General features: G+C 38.2%; 1 protein-coding gene across 4 annotated transcripts; it reads left to right on the plus strand.

The window, feature by feature from the left end:
• The first annotated feature begins 3,319 nt into the window (after nucleotides 1-3,319).
• Nucleotides 3,320-21,077, plus strand: PLRG1 (pleiotropic regulator 1). Of its 4 annotated transcripts, none has more exons than XM_040251350.1 (16): nucleotides 3,343-3,466; nucleotides 5,539-5,645; nucleotides 5,930-6,001; nucleotides 6,680-6,822; nucleotides 7,797-7,850; nucleotides 8,734-8,827; nucleotides 9,038-9,119; nucleotides 10,631-10,732; nucleotides 11,666-11,758; nucleotides 15,434-15,583; nucleotides 15,674-15,775; nucleotides 16,116-16,218; nucleotides 16,894-17,002; nucleotides 17,984-18,123; nucleotides 18,578-18,771; nucleotides 19,377-21,077. In XM_040251350.1, exons 4-16 carry the CDS (start codon nucleotides 6,693-6,695, stop codon nucleotides 19,434-19,436), a joined length of 1,413 nt encoding a protein of 470 aa, XP_040107284.1. In that variant the 5' UTR covers nucleotides 3,343-3,466; nucleotides 5,539-5,645; nucleotides 5,930-6,001; nucleotides 6,680-6,692; the 3' UTR covers nucleotides 19,437-21,077. The 4 variants fall into 4 exon arrangements, with proteins under 4 accessions (XP_040107282.1, XP_040107281.1, XP_040107284.1 ...); XM_040251349.1 differs by having other exon boundaries at nucleotides 3,360-3,466; nucleotides 7,794-7,850; XM_040251348.1 differs by lacking the exon at nucleotides 5,930-6,001 and having other exon boundaries at nucleotides 3,320-3,466.
• Nucleotides 21,078-21,635: the final 558 nt, after the last annotated feature.

Genomic DNA, 21,635 nt, shown 5'->3' on the forward strand with positions numbered 1-21,635 from the left:
CAACGAGAACCCGGAGCACTGAAGAGCAGCCCCACACACCGCATCTAGAGCAAGCCCGTGCAAAGCAACAAAGACACAGTGCAGCCAAAAATAAACAAAATTTAACAGTATTTCCTGAAAAATGTGCCCAAGATTAGATCAATGATAACAGACATTTATAAATTTGAATCTTCATAAGATATATTTTCATTAATTAAAATCTTTTTATGCCCTTTCATTTTTCTCATGTCTTGAATATTTTTTCATTTATTGTTGCTATAAATGAGATCTTTCCCCCATCATGTTTTAGCTGCATATATACAAGTTACTGACTTCTAATATAGAATAAAGGGATCTCCTATATTGGTGAATTTAAAAAAAAAAGAGCTCAACTAATAAAGGGATACTTTCCTTAAAATTTGTACTACAGACTTAATAGTATACATTAATAAAGTATTCACCATGTGCACTTTTGCAAACAATCCTTCTACATTTATGAAGAGCAGCACTGACCTCTACTGCTCAAGTAAGGCAGCTCTGGGTATCAGCCAGGACAGGGTTGGTTTTTTTGTTTTGTTTTTTTTTATTGGAGTACAACGTTGTGTAAGTTTCAGGTGTACATCAAAGTGAATCGGTTATTTATACACATTTATCCACTCTTTTTAGATTATTTTTCCCATATAGGCCATTACAGAGTATTGAGTAGAGTTCCCTGTGCTCTACAGTAGGTCATTCTTAGTTATCTATTTTACTTCCTGGTAACCAAAAGTCTATTTTCTCCATCTGTAACTCTATTTCTATTTTGTAGGTAAGTTCATTTGTACTGTTTGTTTGATTCCACATATAAGTGACAGCACATATTTGTGTTTCTCTATCTGACATCACTCGGTACAATCTCTTCACCCAGGCAATCACTAGGTCCATCTATGTTGCTCCAAATGGCATTATTTTGTTCTTTCTTATGGCTAATATTCCATTGTATATATGTACCATGTCTTCTTCAAATATGTTGCCATAGATATATTAGAATCTTGTTTTCTTTTCTGTAATTTTATTGCCCTGTAAAATCATTTTTATTTATTTATTTATTTATTTATTTTTGCACAAGTTGCCAATCAGTAAACATGCTGCTATAGGGGAAGGGCATTTTCTTTTATATAATTACTTCTATCTACAGATAAGTTATACTCTGATTTATTTTCCAAATATATATTTTATATTACAGCATTTCCTTGCAAGGGCTGCTATTAGTGACCACTGTTATTGAAAGTTAGTTCTTTAGGCCAAGTGAAGTGTTAGTCACTCAGTTCAGTTCAGTCGCTCAGTCGTGTCCGACTCTTTGCGACCCCATGAATCACAGCACGCCAGACCTCCCTGTCCATCACCAACTCATAGAGTTCACTCAGATTCACGTCCATCGAGTCAGTGATGCCATCCAGCCACCTCATCCTCTGTCGTCCCCTTCTTCTCCTGCCCCCAATTCCTCCCAGCATCAGTCTTTTCCAATGAGTCAACTCTTTGCATGAGGTGGCCAAAGTACTGGAGTTTCAGCTTTAGCATCATTCTTTCCAAAGAAATCCTAGGACTGATCTCCTTCAGAATGGACTGGTTGGATCTCCTTGCAGTCCAAGGGACTCTCAAGAGTCTTCTCCAACACCACAGTTCAAAAGCATCAATTCTTCGGCACTCAGCCTTCTTCACAGTCCAACTCTCACATCCATACATGACCACTGGGAGAACCATAGCCTTGACTAGCCGGACCTTAGTCAGCAATGTAATGTCTCTGTTTCTGAATATGCTATCTAGGCTGGTCATAACTTTTCTTCCAAGGAGTAAGCGTCTTTTAATTTCATGGCTGCAGTCACTATCTGCAGTGATTTTGGAGCCCCAAAAAATAAAGTCTGACACTGTTTCCCCATCTATTTCCCATGAAGTGATGGGACCAGATGCCATGATCTTCATTTTCTGAATGTTGAGCTTTAAGCCAACTTTTTCACTCTCCTCTTTCACTTTCATCAAGAGGCTTTTTAGTTCCTCTTCACTACCTATTCTTTGCGACCGCATGGACTGTATGTAACTGGCCAGACTCCTCTGTCCATGGAATTCTCCAGCCAAGAATACTGGAGTGTGTAGCCATTCCCTTCTCCAGGGGAATCTTCCTGACTCATGGATTGACCCAAATCTCCTTCATCACAGGCAGATTCTTTTACCGTCTGACCCACCAGGGAAATGCCCTTAAAGCCAAACTTACACTCAAACTCAGAGATGATTGTATTTTCAAATACATGTATGATCTTAACGTTTATAATGAATTAAAAATTAATTTCTAAATGAGATGAACAACTCACATTGCTATACTTTGATAGATTTTTCTCCCTGTTAAAGCAGGGTGCTTTGGTGACAAGATCTGCAGAAAGTGACTATGGTTAAAGAACAGGAGAGCCAGTAAAACGTTCGTCTATTCAAATTTGCAAATATCCAGTTCCATCAATTTTTCTTCTTACCTAGTAATATAGGCAAAACGATCGCAAACTGCAGAGTCTACCTGGGTATAAAACAAAATGCCCATCTTTTGGCACCAGTCTGTATACATTAATACATAAAAATGCCTGTCTTCAGTTATGTTTTTTTTCTACCAACTTTGGCCAACTGTACTCTGGCATTGTTGAAGCCACATTTATCACTGGACAACTAGCAAACAAGAGTTATGCCAAAAGTTTTGAGAGATTAAAATTTTTAAAAACCTGTATTAGTGGAAAATAAAAGAAATGGCCAAGAATTCTGAGAGACTTAAAAAAAAAAAACTATGGAAAATAAATTTGAGATTTTGCCACATGCTATTAAAACCAAAATCTTTTGCAAAATTTCTCAAATTGAAACTGTTCCAACAAGTGCTTAGTGGACAGCATAAGTGGAATTGTTTCTGGGCGCCAAGAATACAAAGACGTCTAAAGGCTTTCAGCCAAATTGAGTGAAATAGCGCAATCTGGCTACGTATATCACGGAGGCGCCCCCTTAAAGAAGGCAAGAGCGTGTAAGAGCCTTCCCGCGCTCCCCGGAAGTTCCCTAGAACTGTTGGTTTGTCTGAAGAAATCGTTTTACCATTCCAGAGAACAAAGGGCAAGCAACCACAACCCTCAACCAAAGTATTTAAGGCTGTGAGTAAGAAAACGTTTCTGAGCAGAAAACGTTACTATCTCAAGATTTCTGCAAGAGCAAGTGAAACGCGCCCTCACGCGACTCCAACATCTTCCGCTTTGCCGTCCAGAAGCTCCTCCCCAGAGGCAGCCGGAGAAGAGCCCGTGGCTTCCCCCCGGAAGGCCTGCGAGCGCCTCGCGCGCCTGCGCGGAGCCCTGCGTCACATCCGGGCCAGGAAGCGCAATTCCGGAAGGGGCTGAGCCGTGGTGGCGGCGGTTTCTGTCCTGTCTGTTGAGTAGCGCTTCTTCCCTGCTGGAGTGCCTGTATAGACGGCGGAGCCATGGTCGAGGTAAAGTGACACTTGGGTGCTCAGGGGCCGTCTGCTTCTGGATTGTTTTTCTTTGGCGGCGGGCGTGGGCGATCGAGGGTTTGGGAGTGTGGGAACGGGAGAGAGGAGTGGCTGCGAAGGGAGGCTGTTTGGCCGAGACCGGGTGGTCTCGTAAGGTTTTCTGGAGGAAGAGAAGCCAGAGTTGTGAAGTGAAGCGAAAGTCGCTCAGTCGTGTCCGACTCTTCGCGACCCCATGGACTATACAGTCCATGGAATTCTCCAGGCCAGAATGCTGAAGTGGGTAGCCTTTCTCTTCTCCAAGAGAATCTTCCCAACCCAGGGATCGAACCCAGGTCTCCCGCATTGCGGGTGGATTCTCTACCCGCTGAGCCAAAGGGAAGCCCAGGGAATACTGGCGTGGGTAGGAGTGGGTAGCCTTTCCCTTCTCCAGCAGATCTTCCCGACTCAGGAATCGAGCCGGGGTCTCCTGCATTGCAGGCGGGTTTTTTTTTTTTTTTAACCAACTGAGCTGTGAGGGAAGGCCTTCCAGGCGGGAGGCCTGAGGTAGTTACTCCAGTTTTCACGCGGTCCTTGGGTACGGAGTTCGTCACGGAGGCGGGGCATTTATTGAACATCGATGTTTGACCACAGGTACTCGCCGTCTGCTCGGTAGTCAGTGACTCTATGTCCTCACTGGTGGTCTTCTCTGATCTCACTTTGTCTCCTATTTAAGCTCTTTTCCGGGAAAACCTACCATTCTTGAATTTTTGCATTTCCCCCTAACCATCATTCTGTTAGCAAGCTCTGTTCATCTCATCTCAGAATTCTTGGCTCTTTGTCTAGGCCCACTGTCCTCACCTGAATCTTCCACCAGCTGATGCATTTGCTTTTAGGTGGTCGGTCTTTTTGCTTCCGCGTTTGTCGTCCCTCTCCCTTCCGCACCGAATTGATCTGTTTAAAACCTAAGTTGATCCAGCTTTTCTTGCATGAGACTTTAGTGGCCCAATGTAAAACTAGAGCAAAAATGCACACTGTTGCAGTGGTATAAAAAACAACTTAGCGGGACCTGGTCTGGCCTTACAACCTCATCTTCCATCATGAACCCTCCTTTTCACCTAACATATACTATGTGCTACGGCTTCTGTACTGTACATTGTGTATTACGTTATGTACTGCAGCTCCTGGCAGTATTTCAGTTACAGAACGCTTTTGTATATGGCTTTTTCTCCTTGTCTGGATTTTTTTTTTTTTTTGATTGATTGATTGATTGATTTTTTTCAGTTTCGCTGGGTCTTCGTTCCTGCTCGTGGGCTTTCTGCAGTTGCAAGGAAGGAGGGGCTACTCTTCATTGCGGTGCGGGACATTCTCATCGCGGTAGCTTCTCTTTGCCGAGCACAGACTCGAGGCGCACAGGGCTCCTGGGGTTGTGGCGCAGGGACTTTAGTTGTTCTGTGGCCTGTGGATTCTTCCCCGACCAGGCATGGAACCTGTGTCCCCGCATTGGCAGACAGATTCTGATCCGCTGTACCGCCGGAGGAGTCCTGCCTGGATTGTTCTTACCTCTATTTTGTGCAAGACTGATTCCTTCTCTGCTTAGCTGCCACCTCAGAGAGATCTTCCATAACCAGCCTAAGGTCTTGTTCTGTTCTGTCTCAGCCCCCTGCTTGTTTCCTTCATAGCAATTATTAAAATTGCTTACCCTATTTCTATCTGTTTCCCCTTGAGCACAGGGACGGTGGCTTACCCTATTTTTATATGTTTCCTCGTGAGCACAGGGATGGTGGCTGCCTTTTCATTATTCTTTTGTTAGTTTCTAGCACAGTACCTGGTACTCATTTAATAGGAACTCATTGTTTATTGAACAAATGACTGATTTCAGGCATCACTCAGTTGGTATACCTGGGGCTGTGGCCCAAGAGGAGCTTCCTCCTCTTCTCTGAACTTGACTCCTATAGCTTGTTATAAATAGCTGTGATGAGTGGTACAAAGTTTTACATATTTAAAGGTGTAAAGTTTATAATTAATTTGCTTCAGTTTAGATTATGATGTATGTAGTTTGTAGCTAGGTATGTAATTACACTCTTTCTTTCTAGGAGGTGCAGAAGCATTCTGTACACACGCTTGTGTTCAGGTCGTTGAAGAGAACCCATGACATGTTTGTGGCTGATAATGGAAAACCTGTGCCTTTGGATGAAGAGAGGTAGGGATAGTTCCTTTTCAATTGCTAGAATGTTTCAACTTTTAATAATGGGGGAAGAGAGCAGGGAGAGGGGAACCTTTTAAAAATTAGTGAGTCATACTAACTCTTAGGAGATCTATTAGTAATGAATGATGTTTTGGTATAATTTAAGCTGATTTAACTTTTTTTTTGGCTTTTACAGAAAAATTCCTATTAGTTAATTGCATTTTACAAATACCCAGTAATTAGGAGAGTCCCTTTTAGGTGTTATATTTTATAATCAATCACTTTGTATGTGCTTTCAGCTTCCTGCTGCTCTCAGAGCCTTGCTGAGCTGAAATTGTACCTGGCCAGTACCTCTACTCCCATCTTTTCTCGTTAGTATGATGAAGATTCTTGAGTGGTGGCATATTTTTGGTTCTTCATCTCCAGCTCCAGTCTGGGATTGCATTATGTGCAGTGTTCCTTCTTTGTCCCTTACCCTTCTTTCAAAATCTGCCTAATTCCTCAAACAAGCATTTATATTTAACAAAGTGGGCTGTCCTTAAAAGTAGCATAATACTTGCATTTCTTTCTAAAATACTGAACTAAGTACTTGGATTAGTTTTAATTAGTCTTTCTAGATATATCCAAGAAAGGTTACTTTAGTAACTCTTACTGTATTTTTACATTTAGACATATGAAGGGAAGTACATTGACTCTGAGGTTTTTTAAAGGATATATTAGTTTCTATGTATTTTAAAATCAGTTAGACCTTCAATAAATCAACATGAAGGTTTTTTATAATTGGTTAACAAACCAAAATATACTCAGCTTAATGGATGCTGTCTGGTAGATTGTGAACAGTATGGAAATGCACTCGGAAATTTTTTAAAATGTTGTTTAACTTTAAAATCTTACCAGAAACTTTTTCTACATTAAGATTAGGCAAGCTTAAGCTGTTTAAAAATTTGTGTCCTAGCTATCTACGTAATATATAATGTAAATATATTTACATTCATAAATATATTTAAAATATTCAAAGATACATTTTTATGTTTATAATTTTTAAATAGTCACAAACGGAAAATGGCAATCAAGCTACGTAATGAATATGGTCCTGTGTTGCATATGCCTACTTCCAAAGAAAATCTTAAAGAGAAAGTCCCTCAGAGTGCATCAGATTCATATGGACACAAACAGTATCCTGCCAATCAAGGTGAGTGTGGCTTTGTCAGAAATGTTAGGATTTAAATGTGAATTTTAAAAATAAAAAAATGAAAATATCTTATTAGTGCTCCTCCTGGAAGGACTTATTAGAATCACAATCCTGTTTAACAGCTGTACCAAGATAATAGTAAAAGTCCTGATTTCCTCATTCACCAATGGCACCCCACTCCGGTACTCTTGCCTGGAAAATCCCATGGATGGAGGAGCCTGGTAGGCTGCAGTCCATGGGGTCGCTAAGAGTCGGACACGACTGAGCAACTTCACTTTCAATTTTCACTTTGATGCATTGGAGAAGGAAATGACAACCCGCTCCAGTGTTCTTGCCTGGAGAATCCCAGGGACAGGGGAGCCTGGTGGGCTGCCGTCTGTGGGGTCGCACAGAGTTGGACATGACTGAAGTAACTTAGCAGCAGCATAATGAGTGAGATTATTGGTTGGTGGAGTTTTTTCCTTATATGAAATTGAAAAACAGTGTTAACAATGATGACAGAGATTCTTAGAATATGGAGATAGTCATAGTGGAGACTAAAGGGAAAATTCCTAACCTGTGGAGAGGGCATCTATCTGTTTTGCCTATAATTCAGAGAGGTGATATTAAGTACTAAAATCATAGTAAATAAAGCTAATCCTAAGTTCCACAAGAAAACCATTTTCTTAGAAGATAAGCCTGAGTGGATTATTACTTGCCAGGATGACCTTTCTATACACCATTGCTGTGTAACAAACTTACAAGCTTTCTTGACCTCACATCAGCAAATGGCCAAGGAAATAGCTGTGTATATGTCTCCAGAAGACAAAACAAAAATGATCAACTTACCTTATTTCTGCAACTTGATTAGTTGGGAAAACTTAAGAAATCCAGTTGATAATTTAATATTATTTAATTCATTAAAAGAAATAGGGCATGTATGTAAGGTAATTTTGCCATTGATGAATTTTCTTTCTCACTCTTTCTTTCGGTAGGACAAGAAGTTGAATATTTGGTGACAGGTACGCATCCATATCCACCAGGACCTGGTAAGTGAACTGTTGTATTTGAAAATGTCTTATTGTAACTTACATTTCCACGAATGAGCCAGTAATATGATCCCCATTGCCTGTAGAATATAAGATAAGCTCCATAACCAGGTATTCAGGCAGAGCATTTTAGATAAGAGTTAACATAAGTTTCATATGCAGTCATTCTGCAAACTAAATTAAGCACCTATTTTTCATCAGGCACTGTGCTAAGAATTCAAAAGACTTTTCCAGACTAAGACAAGCTTATTCCCTGGAGGTTTAGTTAGACACATTAATATCACCAAGCTTATAAAAGTGTTGAAAATGTTAGTGTAGAAGCAGGTATGATAGAAACATATCCTGGCTGTGTTGTGTGTGTAGAGGAATTAGCATACAAGTAGAGTGGCCAGAATCACAGAGTGGAGGACACAAAGCTTAGTATATATCTAGATTCTAGTAATTTTAGAGGACAGAATTCACGACATTGAAAGCATAGGTAAATTGGTGTTTTTGTTGTAGGAATTTACATTTACCCTTGGAAACACTCTGTTAGTATTTGGGGAACTGCTTAATTTTTATATTTGAAAGTAGTATCCTAAGAGAATAGAGATTTAACTATTACGCATTGAATTTAACTACTGTGTTGGGCTATGTTCATATCAAGCTATTTTGATTAAATATGTGAGATAAATTTGAGATATACATTGGGCAATATTTATTACAGAAGAGTTAAAAACAAAAGACCTGCAAAATATAATAAACATTTTTGTAATATCACCACCTGGAGATAATTACCATTTCCTTTTTGGCATGTCCTACTCTAGTTTTTTATTGTAAATGGCATATAAATGAAAGCAAAGATAGATACAAAAAAGAGTTTATTTTTTTCTAATTTTAACAGGGGTTGCTTTGACAGCAGACACTAAGGTCCAAAGAATGCCAAGTGAATCAGCTGCACAGTCCTTAGCTGTGGCACTGCCTGCTTCTCCAGCCAGGTAGGACATATTACGCTTCTGAATTACAAAGAGTTTGAAAGCATATTTACTGCTCACATTTTTCTCAGATTTAAATGTGTTTCTTTGTAGTTATGTATTATGTGACAGTTTCCTTCGCCAGTGCTTACAAAAACTTGAAAAAGAGTCAGGCTGCAGATGAAGTGACTGGAGGCATTGCTTACTTACAGTGTGGTGGTTCTTTCTCCTCAGAGCTGATGCAAATCGGCCTGTGCCTACTGGAGGTGAATACCGACACCCCGGGGCTCCTGACCGCGCGCAGCCTGCAGGGGCGGTGAGTCTGTGTCGACCATGCTGCGGGTTTCTGACTGGAGCATACTGCCTGTGTCCCTTTACTCTAAGAGTCTGACCTGAAATGTTATATGAATGAACATTTTCCTTGGAATTTTTCAAGTAAATGGCATCCTGAAAGTGAAAGTGTTAGTCTCTCGGTCCTGTCCGACTCTTTGTGACCCCAGGGACTGTAGCCCTCCAGGCACCCTGCCCATGGAATTTTCCAGGCAATAATACCGGAATGGGTTGCCATTCTCTTCTCCAGGGGATCTTCTCAACCCAGGGATTGAACCCAGGTCTCCTGCAATAGCAAACAGATTCTTCCTGAGCTTGTTGTTAATATTTCATAGCCCTAAAATTTAAGTTGCTAGTGAACTGACAAAAGAAATTCTGTTAATCCTGTGTCTTACTTGTATGTTGGGCATGACCATTATTTTGATGAGCATACTGTGATGTTGCTGTTGGTTAACAGTATTAAAAATACAAGCACTGTTGTTCTGAAGCTTGTATTAGTATTGTATTAGTATGTGTTAGATGTGAAGTGTCTTTTATTAAGCTCTCAGTTGGTTTATCCTGTTCGAGTTGAGTGCTATTAGCATCATAGTATTCATAGGCTATACAACTAGTATTTTATAAATGAGCATTTAGAAATATATAATTTATCTGTTTGTAAGTAAATGGCAGCTGTTGTTATCGATGAAAATAGTTGTAGAAAGAATAACAAAATACAGTTTGCTTTATTATGCTGTCCCTTGACATAAGTATAGGCCTTACTTCCTCGGTTTGTTGTGCAGTTGCTTTATGAAGTGAGTGAATTTGTAGTTCTCCCACCACATTTTTCTTTCGCCTCCATTCACAGGTAAGCCTCTTGAGGGCAGGTTGTTTATGAACTTCAGTGTTTTTTGGATGGAATGCTAGCAATAGATGTTTATATCAGCTAGTATACCCTTATATAGTCTTGAAATACTTTTTTAGGAGATAAATAGAAGGAACTTTCCATCTCCTTTGTAATATTAGATCAATAATGTTAAAATGTGACAAAGGCAGTGGCATTAATCCACTTACAGTTACTTAAAGAAAAATTGGAGTTTACATTGAGCACTTACCACTCTGTCATAGTCCTCAGAATCACTCTATGGGGCAGTTGCTGTTATTTGCATTTTACTAATGAGGCACAGAAAAAAAAACAACTTAATTTTTTACCTCAGGTCTTCAGCTGGTAATGGACAGAATTGGGTTTTGAACCCATGCACAGTGATTTGTGCTTTCAATGCTAAGGTTCTGCCTCGTGAGATTTTTTGTATTTTAAAGTCAAAATTAACAAACAGAACATATAGTTCTGATTGTACATCTTAGACTCATTTTCTGGGTATGCAAATATTTTTCATCTTTCTTTCATTTAAGGAAAAAAACCTTTCATAAATCCCCTTTTTGACTTTCCATTTTAGAATTGATAACATGAAATTGTAGATATGATGTCTTTAATAATAATGTAATCTTTTCCTTATCTAGGTTGTTATGGAGGGTGGCAATGCCAAGAACTCTGCACTGATGGCTAAAAAAGCTCCTACAATGCCAAAACCCCAGTGGCACCCACCGTGGAAACTCTACAGAGTGAGTGAATCTATCTGTTATTGCACTACAGGAAACATGATCACTGCTTTCCAGTTAAACAAGAGCCAAGGACTAGAATAAAGAGGAGACAGTGAATATATGATAGCTGGTAGTTTGGGGTTGGGAGGAAGGGGGTTAGGCACTGTCTTAAAAGATATCTTGGAAAGTAGACTTCATTAAGTAGAAGTTATATACTTATATTTTGTATAAAATATTGATAGAAAGCTCCTGAATGGAGAGCACACAAAATAAATTTAGGAATGTGTTTGAAGTGTTCTTTATGAAGGTCAAGGAGAAAATCAATGCATCAGGACATTTCAAATGTACCAAATATTAATTAAAATGTAAATAGTAGGAAACATATAGCTGTACATGTTACTGTACTATAGAATAGACTTTCTTTTGGTGTATAGGTCTAATAAATCTTAAAGGTTATAAACTTGGTTAGCCACTACCACAATATGGATAATTAGAAGTTCTGTCAATTCACACATACCCCTGGGCTGTTTTTTATAATCACACCCTTCCCTACCCTGCCAACCATTCATCTGTTTTCTGTCATTATAGTTGTGTTTTTCAGTTGTATCGTAAATTCAGTATATATCTTTCAGGGCTGAGTTTCTTCACTCAGCTTACTGCTTTTAGATTCATCTAAGTTGTGGCATGTACTAACACATTCCTTTGTATTGTCAAGCAGTAGTCCATTGTATAGATATACCACAGTTTGTATATTCATCCATTCACAAGTTGAAGATAATTTAACACTTATTTTAAAATCTAATTAGCAGTTAATCTTATAAACTTATCATTTGAGGTTAGGGGTAGTGCAAGTCAGATTGGATGAAATTTGACATAAGTATGATGACTTGAAATTGAATCAGCTTTAGCTTATGTGTAGTGAGCTTGCTCATTCTGTCTTTTTTCTTAATACAGGTGATCAGTGGGCATCTTGGCTGGGTTCGATGTATTGCTGTGGAACCTGGAAATCAGTGGTTTGTTACTGGATCTGCTGACAGAACTATAAAGGTAATAAGAAAAGAAGAAAAAAGTAAATATGACTTTTTGTTTGCCATGTAATTTTAGTGTGTTTTAAGTTATTTCCTCTGGGTAACTGCTGTTGTAGTTCTCTGATTTGTAGACCTGAGTGTGCAGTAAAATTTATTGCCTATTAAAATAATTTGTACCAGTTAAATGTCCCAAATAAGTATCTGTTTGAGAAAATGCTATTTAAACAACGGCTTTTTTCCAGATAGTGCATGCTGACTATCTCCAAGTAATTCCTTAATATTTTCTCCCCTTCTGATTACAAAATTAAAGCAGGCTTATCTATTAAAAAATGTGGAAAATGTAAAGGAGAATAAAAGAATGTAGACCCATACGTAATCCTATTAGTGTCAGATATTTGAATAAATTTATTTTTAACTTCTCTGTGTATGTGTATCTGCATTTTCTTCTGAGCATTTTTCCTGTGGTTATAAATGTGTATCTTTTAAAAATTCATGTTCAATATGTAATTCTGTCCCAGGTTTTTTTTTTCACTTAAGTGAAAGTGAAAGTCACTCAGTTTTGTCTGACTCTTTGAGACCCCATGGACTATACAGTCCATGGAATTCTCCAGGCCTGAATACTGGAGTGGGTAGCCGTTGCCTTCTTCAGGGGATCTTCCCAACCCAGGGATCAAACCCGTGTTTCTTACATCTCCTGCATTGGCAGGCGAATTCTTTACCACTAATGCTACCTGGGATGCCCCATATATGTGTGTGTGTATACATATATATATATATGTGTATGGTTTATTACAGGATATTGAATATAGTTCCCTGAGCCATATATTAGGACCTTGTTGTCTGTCAGTTCTATATATACTAGTTTGCATCTCTGAATCCCAAACTGCCTATCCACCCCTCCTCTGAACATCTTTTTAAGTGCTTCTATAATATTTTTATCTTTGGATACACTGTAGTCTGTTTTCCTACTGTTGAACATTAAAGTTTTTTAGCTTCCTCATTTTTCACTATCATAAGCAATGCTTATGTGTAATTACTATGGGCCTAAAGCTTTTTCAAATAGCTTTACAAATAGCTGTGAAAAGAAGAGAAGCAAAAAGCAAAGGAGAAAAGGAAAGATATAAGCATCCGAATGCAGAGTTCTAAAGAATAGCAAGAAGAGATAAGAAAGCCTTCCTCAGCGATCAATGCAAAGAAATAGAAGAAAACAACAAAGTGGGAAAGACTAGAGATCTCTTCAAGAAAATTAGAGATACCAAGGGAACATTTCATGCAAAGATGGGCTCAATAAAGGACAGAAATTGTATGGACCTAACAGAAGCAGAAGATATTAAGAAGAGGTGGCAAGAATACACAGAACTGTACAAAAATGATCTTCATGACCAATATAATCACAATGGTGTGATCACTCACCTAGAGCCAGACATCCTGGAATGTGAAGTCAAGTGGGCCTTAGAAAGCATCACTACGAACAAAGATAGTGGAGGTGATGGAATTCCAGCTGAGCTCTTTCAAATCCTGAAAGATGATGCTGTGAAAGTGCTGCACTCAACATGCCAGCAAGTTTGGAAAACTCAGCAGTGGCCACAGGACTGGAAAAGGTCAGTTTTCATTCCAATCCTAAAGAAAGGCAATGCCAAAGAATGCTCAAACTACCGCACAATCGCAGTCATCTCATATGCTAGTAAAGTAATGCTGAAAATTCTCCAAGCCAGGCTTCAGCAGTATGTGATCTGTGAAATTCCAGATGTTCAAGCTGGTTTTAGGAAAGGCAGAGGAACCAGAGATCAAATTGCCAACATCCACTGGATCATGGAAAAAGCAAGAGAGCTCCAGAAAAACATCTATTTCTGCTTTATTGACTATGCCAGAGCCTTTGACTGTGTGGATCACAATAAACTGGAAAATTCTGAAAGAGATGGGAATACCAGACCACCTGACCTGCCTCTTGAGAAACCTGTATGCAGGTCAGGAAGCAACAGTTAGAACTGGACATGGAACAACAGACTGGTTCCAAATAGGAAAAGGAGTACGTCAAGGCTGTATATCGTCACCCTGCTTATTTAACTTCTATGCAGAGTACATCAAGAGAAACGCTGGGCTGGAAGAAACACAAGCTGGAATCAAGATTGCTGGGAGAAATATCAATAACCTCAGATATGCAGATGACACCACCCTTATGGCAGAAAGTGAAGAGGACCTAAAGAGCCTGTTGATGAGAGTGAAAGAGGAGAGTGAAAAAGTTAGCTTAAAGCTCAACATTCAGAAAACGAAGATCATGGCATCTGGTCCCATCACTTCACAGGAAATAGATGGGGAAACAGTGGAAACAGTGTCAGATTTTATTTTCTGGGCTCCAAAATCACTGCAGATGGTGACTGCAGCCATGAAATTAAAAGATGCTTACTCCTGTTATGACCAACCTAGATAGTATATTCAAAAGCAGAGACTTTGCCAACTAAGGTCCATCTAGTCAAGGCTGTGGTTTTTCCAGCAGTCAGGTATGGATATGAGAGTTGGACTGTGAAGAAAGCTGAGGACCAAAGAATTGATGCTTTTGAACTGTGGTGTTGGAGAAGACTCTTGAGAGTCCCTTGGACTGGACTGCAAGGAGATCCAACCAGTTCATTCTAAAGGAGATCAGCCCTGGGATTTCTTTGGAAGGAATGATGCTAAAGCTGAAGCTTCAGTACTTTGGCCACCTCATGCGAAGAGTTGACTCATTGGATAAGACTCTGATACTGGGAGGGATTGGGGGCAGGAGGAAAAGGGGATGACAGAGGATGAGATGGCTGGATGGCATCACTGACTCGATGGATGTGAGTCTGAGTGAACTCTGGGAGTTGGTAATGGACAGGGAGGCCTGGCATGCTGCGGTTCATGGGGTCACAAAGAATTGGACACAACTGAGCAACTGAACTGAACTGAAAGCTTTTTCTGTGTTTTGAATTTTCTGTTTTGTTTTTCTGTATCTTCTTTATTGCTTTGTTATTGTTTGCCAGAAAAAGTATTAAAAGGTCAGACATTCTTGAAGTTGAAACCCAAAAGTTAAATTATTTTCCAAAATGGGTGAATTGATGCTTGCAGGATATGAAAGGATCCTTTTCAGGACATTACTTACATTTCTTCAAAATTACCTACTAATATGATGGGCTTCTCTGGTGGCTCAGCGGTAAAGAATTCGCCTGCCACGCAGGAGATGTGGGTTTGAGAATCCCATGGACAGAGCAGCCTGGCAGGCTACAGACCATAAAGTCGCAAAGAGTTGAACATGACTGAAGCAACTTAGCACACTAATATAAGTAGAAATGAATATCTAATCTTTAAAAAAGAAAACTGTATATAAAATTTGTAGTGAGGTTGAACTTTTTAATACTTTATTTGCTACTTTTCCGGATTTTTTTAAAGTTGATACCATCCTTGACTAATTTAATACCTCAGTATTCATTCTTTGGCTCAATACCCTTTATATATTAAGGACTTTTTGTCATCTATGCAAATACTTGCCCAGTTTGAGCATGCCTTTTAATTCTCTTTCTCCTGCTTTTATTTTTGGTGATACGGTTATTTTGCAAACTTTGAAATTTTTATATGTTTTTGTCTTTCACTTTTGAAGACAATTTTAACATTAAGATTCTAAAAATTTGCTTTGAAATAATCAGCAAGAATAAAATTTAGTATTTTTTGATTGCAGATCTGGGACTTGGCTAGTGGCAAGTTGAAACTGTCGTTAACTGGGCACATAAGCACAGTACGTGGTGTGATAGTGAGCACGAGAAGCCCGTACCTGTTCTCCTGTGGAGAAGACAAGCAAGTCAAATGCTGGGATCTCGAGTATAATAAGGTATGTGTGGAGCTGAGGACTAAAATCATCATGAGCCCCTATTTATCTTCCCAGTTACAGATATGTTAACTCTCCTCCCTTCTTTTTTAGGTTATAAGGCACTATCATGGACATCTGAGTGCCGTGTACGGCTTGGATTTGCACCCAACCATCGATGTGCTGGTGACCTGTAGCCGAGACTCAACCGCACGGGTAAGTGGACTGGAGCCCATCTGTGCATACACTGCCTCCTGCAGAGTGCTGGCTCGATCCTGAGGTCTGTGTTTCTGGATAGAGAATTTCAAGATCCTTCCTTTGACCCGTCAGTATCCCACCTAGTCTTCATCCCCAGCTCTGTGGCCTCGCCATGTCCACTGTTGGGCGGCCCTGCCCCCGAAATGTGACAGGTTATTTCATTTACACACTTTCTTCATTCTATTCAGACAGGTCCACACAGTTTTCTAGTCAATTCCCATGCTTGAATTGATCTTGTTACTTGCCTGAAGATAGGAATACCCGTTTTCATTGATGGTATTGTGTGCTCTTTTTATAGATTTGGGATGTGAGAACTAAAGCCAGTGTACACACATTATCTGGACATACTAATGCAGTGGCTACAGTGAGGTGTCAGGCTGCGGAACCACAAATTATCACTGGTACGATCCGTACTTTTCAAGTTTACGGTATATTCATATCAGCATGCATTGTGACTATATGCTTTTCATATTTACTGGGATTCTTGCTTTGTGTTGTATATTTAGTGTTTCTGTGTGCACTTGAAATTTATTGTGGTAACATTTAATTCTGTTTTTATATCATAAGTTTTATATATCATAGAATCTTTGTATCATGTAATGTCTGACTAGAAAGTAGTGCTGTTAGATACAACTAAGTGCTGTTTTATAGTTTCAAATTAGCAGTCTAAGAAATTAATGTTAGAAGATGCACTACCCCTGAGTTTTAGAACTGATTTGAGTCTTGCTTTGCTTAAAATATGGTTAATAGCAATGAATCTTCAAGACTAGAAAAGAATTCCTTCCCTTGTTTTATTTAAATAATCAGAGTTTTTGCCTTCCTCTCCACAAGGGAATGACATTATGTATTTGTTTTCACATTTGTTCTGGCTCTTCAGATAACAGTGCACTAAGCATTTATTACATTTAATAATTAAAATCAACCAGATATTTTGAAAGTATAGAAAGCAATTAGTCAAAGGTTGATATGACTTTTGTTTCATATATATGTGTCTGTAGAAGAATGCTTCAGGTTTTATTATGTTTAACTTTTGCATTCTTTTTTTCTGGTCTGTATTTTGGGGATTCTCCTTACAGGAAGCCATGATACTACAATACGATTATGGGATTTGGTGGCTGGAAAAACAAGAGTCACATTAACAAATCACAAAAAATCAGTCAGAGCTGTGGTTTTACATCCAAGACAGTAAGTCTGTTTTCCTAAGTAGCTTCTCTTCTTCCTTCAATTCTTAGTATGATTCAGAAATAGCAAAATCAGTACTACTTTGGTAGTCATTTAGTCATTTTTCAGACTTGTTCCATTTATGAGCTTGCATTTCCTTTATTTTCCTTGTGAAGTATTTTTCTTGTCCTCCATAAGATGAGGAAAACTTTCTACATGGTGAAAAATTATGTCAAATGAGATAATACAAATAAATCATGGTGACAGGCTGCATGTTGTAATGGAAGCTAATAGTTGCTAGATTTAATGTTTTGGACAAAAATATTATTGGACACTGGACTAAACATAGAATAGTTAATTTCATAATGAAGAAATTAATATCCATAGGAAAAAAATAGTAGGTATCATGAACATCATTCACAGAGAGATGGAGCATGACCTCACAACCTGCTGTCTGTAAAACCGTGTCCCCTGGTACTCCCAAGGTCCCTCGTCTCCTGCCTCTCCCCGCTCCCCACCCTCCCTGTGTTTATCTTGTCTCCTCCTTCCGATCCCTGTCTCCTTCACTCCCTTTCTTCCTCTCCCTGACTCCCTTTTCTCTTCCTTTCACCTCTTTCTCTCCTTCTCTCACTTCTTCTCTCTCTCTCTTCTTCTGGCTTTTCTCTCGCTTTCTCCAAAACACTTAAATCACCCCTTGCCCTTCATGTGAGTTTAGGGGGTTGTATGTTTATTGCTTTAGCTCAGGGTAGAGCATTGGGGAAATGAGAAGAGAATATAACTTCAATCTAGGACTTATCATACATTTAAAGTAATTTAGAAGTCTGATATAACTTGGAACAGATCTTTTTGTCTTGATATTTTTATCTTGGTATGATGATAATATTTTGCCAAAACTACATAAATCCTGATGATACAGGCAAAATATAGCCGTAGTAAGATGTTTTTTTAAATCTACCATTGTATTTAACTTTGTTTACTTTATTATTAATTCTTTTCTTATTTCAGTTACACATTTGCATCTGGTTCTCCAGATAACATAAAACAGTGGAAATTCCCCGATGGAAGTTTCATTCAAAATCTTTCTGGTCACAATGCTATTATTAATACACTGACAGTAAATTCTGATGGAGTGCTTGTATCTGGAGGTAAAGTATTTTTATGATAAATATGTTTTAGTCTATCTTTTTTTTTTTAGTGAATAAAATTTCTAAGTCATTACACTGACATATTAGAATAGAACTTGCCTGTTTAACATGTGTATTCATGCAAATTCATAATACATATAGCATATTTCATAGGTCAATTCTCTTTAAGTTCCCACATTGATAAATCTAAGTTAAGGATTTATGCCAGAAATCACGTAAAGTTTGGTTGTGTGTTTTGAAGTTGAATGTCATTTTGTGGTGCTTTTTGAGATCTATAATAAATTCTGAATTAAGCACAAATGAAAGACAAATTGATATTAGGAGGAGCTCAAGTGCCTGTGTGTTATATATCTTTATAACTCTGTGGTGTTTGGCTGATAGTGGGTTCTTAATAAGTGTTTGTCAGGCTGAACTGTTGAGGGGACACTTGGTCTAACCTGTCTTTCCCTTTAAGCTGACAATGGCACTATGCATCTCTGGGACTGGAGAACTGGCTACAACTTCCAGAGGGTTCATGCAGCAGTGCAGCCTGGGTCTTTGGACAGTGAGTCAGGAATATTTGCTTGTGCTTTTGATCAGTCTGAAAGTCGATTACTAACTGCTGAAGCTGATAAAACCATAAAAGTGTACAAAGAGGATGATACAGCGGTAAGTTCTGTATTTCATAGATATTTTAAAGTAGAATAAGTCAGCTTTGCCAATTTTCCAAGCATTTTCTCATTTTAAAGCTATTGAAATTATCAGGAGGGGAAATAATCTTCATAATACTAAAATATTTGTCATGTTGAATAGATTGTTGCATTGGTTTCATTGATGACAGCAAATCTGTAGATAGTTTTGATTTTATCTCAGCTTTGCTTATTAGAGTTATTAAGAAAATCTTACCCTAAGAATAACAGCAAAAAAATAGATTGCTATGCAAATTAACTCTAGAATCCGAATCTTAGGTATTACTAGAATATCTAAAAACCATTTGATTTAAAATGAAACACCATAAACCGAATTTGTAGCAAATGCATTCATCCTTTATTAGATACTAAATATTATTTATCTTAATATTTATTAGATAATAAATAATCAGATAGTGCCAAAAGTTTGTCACCTATCTTAAAATTGTTAAAGAACTGCTAAATGTATAATGCCAAGTAATATAATTTAGAATTAAGTGCCTTATTTTTATTAGAAAGGAACTTATTAAATATGAAGGAGATCAGTAATACTTTGTTTTAACTTACTTACTTTTCTGTTTTTAGACAGAAGAAACTCATCCAGTCAGCTGGAAGCCAGAAATTATTAAGAGAAAGAGATTTTGATGTGTTCGTTGTGGTTGCAGTTTTTGTTTTTTTTGTTTCTTTTTAGCTTGGCCTTGATGAGAATATCCAGTCATTTGTGCTCTGGCTAGAAATATAAAGCAAAAACTCATGCTGAATCATTGCATTTTCATATTTTACAATGAACTGTCCTCCCCCATGTTTTTATTTCTAAAATTAACAGTTTGAGATCCTAGGAAGTAAGATGTAGATATCAAGCATATGTGAGTTTTTTGACTGTAACTATCCTAAACAGAATGATTTGCCACTTCTATTAAAACACACCCCTTTTTTTTTTAACTTACAAAACTGCTTACTGTAGTAGGACATGTTTTGAGGGGAGTAATCTTTCTCTTAAACCCTTAAATACTGGTATCTGTGATTGATATTTGGGGATTAAAGGATTTTGAAGTCTTATGTATGTTTATCTCACCAACAGTTTTTGAGCGCATGTTCTGCAAAGTTCTTCACTAGGTACTGTTCAGAAAGTATACAGATAAGATGTGTCTGTCCTTTAAGGCTTCCACTTTTACCAGCTTACTACAGAAATACTATCGTAGAAGTGCCAGTGAAAAACCAGGATAACACAGAGGAAAAGCCCATTTATTTTCCTTGGGAAGGATTGTGGAAGACTTCATGGAGTCAGTGGTGTTTGAGGTGAGTCTTGAGAGGTCACAGAAAGAAAGGGTATTCTAAGGCAAAGTGTGAACTGAAAAACCGGACATATGAGAGGTGTATGTTCCAGGAACAGAGAGCTGTCTGCTGTACTTGAATGAGAACAGCTGGTGGTGGCAGGGAAAGCTTGTTTTGAGTTTCAGTTTTATTCCACAAGCAGTAGGTTACCAATATAGGTATCAAACCCTGGAGAAGTAACTGGAGATACCAGTTGTTTGAAGCTATAGCAAGGGTTGCAGTCTTCTGCAGAGACTCCATAGAAAAGTTTAAGTTTTTGATGCCTGTGCCTCTGTCCTTAGGATCCTCATTCCCTATCAGTCAAGAAAATTTATCACACTTCACTTTCTATAGTTAGAAAACACACTTATAAGAACAATCAGTTTATAGTTTCAAATGAAGAAATTAAACCCTAATTTTGAATAAGCATTTCCAAATATACGTGTCCCATCTTGCATGCTGTAGGTGGGAATGTAGTTATTAAGCCTTTAGGGAGGGTAGTTTTCCAGAGTATATTGAAAATGCTTGGAATATTTGGCCAACTCTTCATTAGAAATGAAATTACTAGGAGAGTGCCTAATATGAATAATCTCACAAGTATACACAGCAAGTTCATTTCACCTTTGTTCTATAATTAAAACTAGCCCAGATGTCCTAACAACAAGGGTTTAAGATATTACGGTATTTTCAGTTTCTCTCCATTAAGAGTGAGAAATATCTCTGGAATAATAAGATGTCCAAATTTTACTGTTATATGAAAAAGGAAGTTCTACAAGCATTTTTTTTTTTTGATAACTTGTTCTAAAAAATAATAGGAAAGTAACACCACATTGTTATCAGTGGCTTTGTGAGAGTGGAATTATCGGAGAACTTTCATGATTGGCTTCATATATTTCTATAATGTTTTAATTTTCTATAAGCATGTATTTTGTAAACTTAAATAAAAAAAAAAAAAAAACAACGGCACTTGCATCCCTGAAAGATTTGAATTATGCCTTCCAACAGAAGAAAGATCATAGAGGTGAATACTGTTCAAAGCCTGGTCCAAAAGACAAGGAGAAATTGTTAGAACAAGGAGGTGAGGATGATATAGCCCTTGTTATCCTGCCTAGCAAAGCTTCCACCTACTGTTCTTGTTAGACACAAGTTTCAAATTCTGAAGAGCATGAGAAAAGTCCATTTCCCTGCTTCATGCTGTTCTGTATTATGGTGCTATTGAATCTTCTTGCAGAAAGTTTCCACCATGTATGGTCATGAACCTCATGAAATCTTAAGCAGAATTTCTTGTGTGTGCCTTTGTTCTTTGTATTTACTTGGCAAAACCTCAACCCAAGTTAAACCTGAACCTTACTGTGCCTATGCCTTGGGTACACTCAAGAAGCTATAAAATGTTAGAGAGACAACTGTGCTAGCTGAACTTACTTTTGATTTGTGAGCACACACCATATGTAAACCATCAGCAGTGACCACACTCATTTCTACAAATAAAATTACACCTTTTCCAAAGGATGAACTACCCACCTACTAACA

This window comes from Oryx dammah, unplaced genomic scaffold (genome assembly GCF_014754425.2).
Source record: "Oryx dammah isolate SB20612 unplaced genomic scaffold, SCBI_Odam_1.1 HiC_scaffold_12, whole genome shotgun sequence".
Classification (NCBI taxonomy): Eukaryota; Metazoa; Chordata; class Mammalia; order Artiodactyla; family Bovidae; genus Oryx; species Oryx dammah.